At 38.5% G+C, this 4,855-nt stretch overlaps 1 protein-coding gene across 1 annotated transcript in view; it reads right to left on the bottom strand.

Moving 5' to 3' along the window:
* Positions 1–4,855, bottom strand: part of LOC107657605 (band 4.1-like protein 4B) — a 25,866-nt gene that overhangs the window by 545 nt on the left and 20,466 nt on the right. The window contains exons 17-22 of the mRNA XM_016445759.1: positions 3,224–3,333; positions 3,035–3,118; positions 2,043–2,107; positions 1,825–1,920; positions 1,609–1,732; positions 333–427 (exon numbers count right to left, since the gene is read on the bottom strand). Coding sequence (XP_016301245.1) covers positions 333–427; positions 1,609–1,732; positions 1,825–1,920; positions 2,043–2,107; positions 3,035–3,118; positions 3,224–3,333 — 574 coding nt within the window. The remainder of the gene's footprint in view (positions 1–332; positions 428–1,608; positions 1,733–1,824; positions 1,921–2,042; positions 2,108–3,034; positions 3,119–3,223; positions 3,334–4,855) is intronic.

Raw genomic sequence — 4,855 nt, 5'->3', positions numbered from 1 at the left:
GTGTGTGTGTGTGTGTGTGTGTGTGTGTGTGTGTGTGTAGTGTACCCGGTATTCACTTATGGTGGCCAAAGGATAGTAATACCACTAATTTTTGACCTTGTGGGGACATTTTTTAGACCCCATGAGGAAAACAGCTTATAAATCATACAGAATGAAGTTTGTTTTTTTTTAATCTAAAAATGCAGAAAGTTTTCTGCGAGGAGTAGGGTTAGGGTAAGGGGATAGAAAATACAGTTTGAACAGTATAAAAATCATTACGTCTATTGGAAGTCCCCATAAAACATGGAAACCAGGAAACTGTGTGGTTGTGTGTGTTTGTTAGTTTGTGTTACCTTTCTGTCTGTGTAGCATATGGAAGCAGGTGAGGTACTGGACTTGGAAAGAACAGTGGAGAGTTGTCACATTCTAAATGTGACGTATCCTTCTGCTATGGAGAAGAAGAAAAAAAGGTCTGTATATTGTCACATACAGTATCTCCAGTGATTAAAGTAATATATATATATATATATATATATATATATATTGTAATAAACCAAACAAAACTGTTACTGCATATCAGTGGATGTATATCAGTAACAATGGTTACATTTTATTTTGTGATAGAAACTAAAGCATACAGTATTCACCTTATTTATACAGTATACATACACCATAGGTGAGTATACATTCTATAGGTAACTAAAAGAACAAAGTGCAGTAAACAAAGTAGTAAAAATACTTTTAAAATAGTACAAACAGCATAATGATTATTGTTGTACTGCTAACATAAGTGGAAGAGGCTGACACCGGAAGCTTAGTACATTTTAGTTGAAAATGCTCTTACATTAAAATAAGGTGCATAGCCGGTGGAGGAGGGAGTAGGAGCGCGCAACCGCGTGAACAGTGCCACTCCCACTCGAGGTGAATATGCGTCATCGCTACCAGACTACAACTGGCCAAAGGCGGATGCATAATGCTAAAGATAATCAACTTAAAAACCGAGTTTTTGACCGAGTTTCACTTTCTAAATCGTCACGGATTGTGTCTACTGGACTAGAACATACATGAATGTATTGACAAACAAATTTACAATATGTTTCCCCTTTATATTTCTCAATTTAACAAAACACACACACGTGTATGTAAATATGTAGGCTACTACACGAATCGCGTGTGTAATTGGATCCCTTTTAAGAATAGTACCGTCATTAACTTAAAGGGACAGTTCACCAAAAAAATGAACACTGAATTTCCTCTGAGGAACACAAGATATTTTGAAAAATGTCTGCTTCACTATGTTCTTCAAAAACATATTTGTGTGTGTGTGTGTTCAGTACAAAAAAGGAAGTCAACCATGTTTAGAACAACATGAAGGTGAGTGAATGATTACAGGATTTTCATTTTGAGTGTACTATTCCTTTAAAGGTGCACTGATTAATTTTTTTCTTCATTATAATTTCCCCCGTCTCCCTGAAATTGGATATTTGTTATTGGATATTTTCTCTTGTGGAATAAATTAATCAAGGCAGACCGTGAACAGAGCCTTTCTACTATGGCTTCAGTAACTGAAAACTTTTTGATTGAAAAATACATTTTGATTGCATCCCTAGCGGGCATAGTAAATCTTACCGGTGGGTATATGGGTGGTTGGACCTGTTTGTCCAAGGAGCTGTTTGAGGAGGATTTTTCCATATTGCACTGGGAGGAGATGGCTGCAAGTGCCTCAGGGAGGTCATCTTCATCACTATGGTTACTATAGGACAAATAAAATATATCAAGAGAGGCCTCATTGTTAAATCTAAAAGGCTCCAGAAGATAAGCACTGTATTTCGCCTAGTGACTCACAAGCTGAACTGTCTGACAAGGCGTTTGCGCCGGTCCACTCTGGGCTTCTCTGTGTTCATACTGCTTGAGCCTGAATCCTGTGAGGAGCTGGGATACCTGAGATAGGAGTCCGAAGTCAGTGAATGTAACGCACAGAGACAAAGACGCTTGATGGTTTCTGATGCTTGAAAACCATTTGAGATAGACTAACTTCCAGAGCTGGTCCCTGCTGTTCTCACCTGTCTGTTTGGTCTCCACTTGAAGAGTTCCCCTTTGAGGTTCCACTATCACTTTGGGTGGCATGCTACAGTAGGATAGAGCAGAGCACAAGCTATGCATCATCTCACTGCTACTGTCACATGCCCTCATTTTGTAACTTTTTTAATTATCCTGTGTATAGTTGTACAGTATTTGACATTTTTTCCCAAATCCAATACAAGGTAGGTGGCTTTATGTGGTTCCTAGCTGGTCAAACTGGTTTTAGGCTATACACCCTTTAAAATAAAGATTCTTTATTGGCATTAATGGTTCCATGAAGAACCTTTAACATCCATGGAACCTTTCCATTGCACAAAAGGTTCTTTAAAGTGCAAAAAGATAATTTAGATTAATAAAATGTTCTTCACACTAAGAAAAAAATGGTTCTTTCAAGAACTGTTCACTGAAGGGTTCATAGGAAAAATGGTTATTCTATGGCATCACTGCAGAAAACCTTATTTTGGATGTGGCTGAGGTCAACCTGGTAGATCTTGGTCAGCCTCAGGTTTGTTAGACCACCTTATGGAACAGGAGACCTAATCAAGCTGGTTAAGCATTAAATTTAGCATGAAATGAAAATTTAGCTATATTTTATAAATACATATTACAGATATTATTGTGAATGATTCATCCATGTACTGTATGTGTTTCATAAAAAAAAAAAAGAATTCTTAATGTTTTATCAAACTGTCATAATTTGAACTTCTGGTGAAAACGACTTCTTCAGTTATTTAGTCTTCTTGCCTTCTTGTTTTCTTTTTAAATTATTACAGTCCGATGTGCATCACTCATTAGAAAATATGTTGCTACTTCCATTTCATTGCAACTTTAAACTTGACCACATTTATCTGGAATTACCTGTTTTTTTTTTCAGGTACATTAGATGCAAATATATAAATAGACAAATTAACTTTGCATCAGCTTTTATGAATAGAGTGTCATGTTTGTGCCGTCTGTCTGTGAGAGCAGTTACTTTAGAGATGTTGCTCTTCGGCTGTTCCTGTAAAACTGCAGGGGAGGAAGGAAGACTTTTCTCAGAAAGTGGATTTTCCTCTGCCTGTAGTTACAGAGGGAATTGAATACTTATTCACATGGCACATGGCAAAACAGCCATAAAAATCTTTTCTTTATGTTCCAGGTGGCTGTGATCTCCATAACTGACCATGTCTATGTTGATATGGAGGGCCGGCCAGGCTGCAGGTTCTGCTTCTAGCTGGTTTTGCAGAGCTCGATCCAACTCATCCGGGAGCCCAGGAGACACGACCCAAGCTTCTGATGTAAACAAGCACATCAGCATACATATTCTGAATTTTACAAGTTAGTTTCACTCCTCGAATTTGATTGGCAGAGTGGCATTCCCAGAGTAAAGTCCAATAGACCTTAGTGAGGGTAGCAGCATATTTAAAGGGGTCATATGATGTTGCTAAAAAGAACATTATTTTGTGTATTTGGTGTAATGAAATGTGTTTATGTGGTTTAAGGTTAAAAAAAAACATTATTTTCCACATACTGTACATTATTGTTTCTCCTCTATGCCTCGCCTTTCTGAAACGCGTCGATTTTTACAAAGCTCATCGGTCTGACAAGCGAGGTGTGCTCTGATTGGCCAGCTATCCAGTGCATTGTGATTGGCCGAATACCTCAAGCGTGTGACAGAAATGTTACGCCCCTTCCCATATTGTGATGCCTTGTCCCGGCCGGAGCGACGAGACAAAAACATTAAAACCCATTATAAACGAGGCATTTGTTGCATCCAGTGGGGACATAATTTACGGATTATAATGACTAAGGGTGTACTCACACTAGACGTTTTGAACCGTGCCTGAGCGCGTTTGACCCCCAAAGCCCGGTTCGTTTGACTAGTGTGAGCGCTCCGCGGCCAGAACTCGGGCGCGGTTCGTTTAGCCGACCCTGGCCCGGTTGGAAGAGGTGGGCCAGGGCGCAGTTCGGTTGGGCTTGGTACGCATGCAGTGTGAGCGCTAACCGTGCCGGAGCGCAGAACAGATACTATTTTGTGTGTGCTACTGGCATCATTACGACCGCAAACATATTCTATTACTACTACTACACTACACTTTTCAATAAATTTAATTCAGTATATTCAAAGTATATTTAGGTTTATAATGGCTCTGGTTCTTACCTTATTGATGAACAGGAAATGTAGTTTGCGAGTAAAGCTGAAAATTATTTAATTAACCTCAGCTGTCTCCGTAATAATTTTCTGATACATACAAGTGAAAATCAATGTACGCCATACATTATAAATCAATTATTATTAATTATTCGGCAGAATATTAGCGAAAGTGGTTTTCTCCGTTATCTCATACATGACGTAAGCATGCACCATCCTGGAAAGTTTAGTGCAAGTGTGAGTGCAGGCCAGTGGGGGAGTGGGGAGGAGGGATTATCGCGCTCGGGCTCGGTTCAAGGCAACCGTGTACACCCTTATACTGTCTTTTTACTCGTTGCATTGCAAGGAAAAATTGAAATCGCATCATATGACCCCTTTAATTTTTGAGAGGAATGAAAACGAGGCTGAGAGCGATAGAAGTATTGTGTTTAATGGATTATGCTGTTGTTTAACAACATGCCAATTGTTCAGCTCATTAAAATGTCTTCCCCAAAAATTTTCACCAGACAAAAACTATATAAAACTCTTGAAAGTTGTGACTTGTGAAGCACAAAAAAAGATATTTTGTAAAATGTTGGTAACCAAAAAAACAGAAAAAAAACAGTGTGTGCCTGTTTAATTCAAGTGGATTCTGATTGGTTGTTAATATATATATATATATAT

Source organism: Sinocyclocheilus anshuiensis, unplaced genomic scaffold (genome assembly GCF_001515605.1).
Source record: "Sinocyclocheilus anshuiensis isolate Anshui unplaced genomic scaffold, SAMN03320099.WGS_v1.1 scaffold43, whole genome shotgun sequence".
NCBI classification, from domain to species: domain Eukaryota; kingdom Metazoa; phylum Chordata; class Actinopteri; order Cypriniformes; family Cyprinidae; genus Sinocyclocheilus; species Sinocyclocheilus anshuiensis.
The sequence above is the reverse complement of the archived record's forward strand: the minus strand, read 5'-3'. Positions and strand labels throughout refer to the sequence as shown.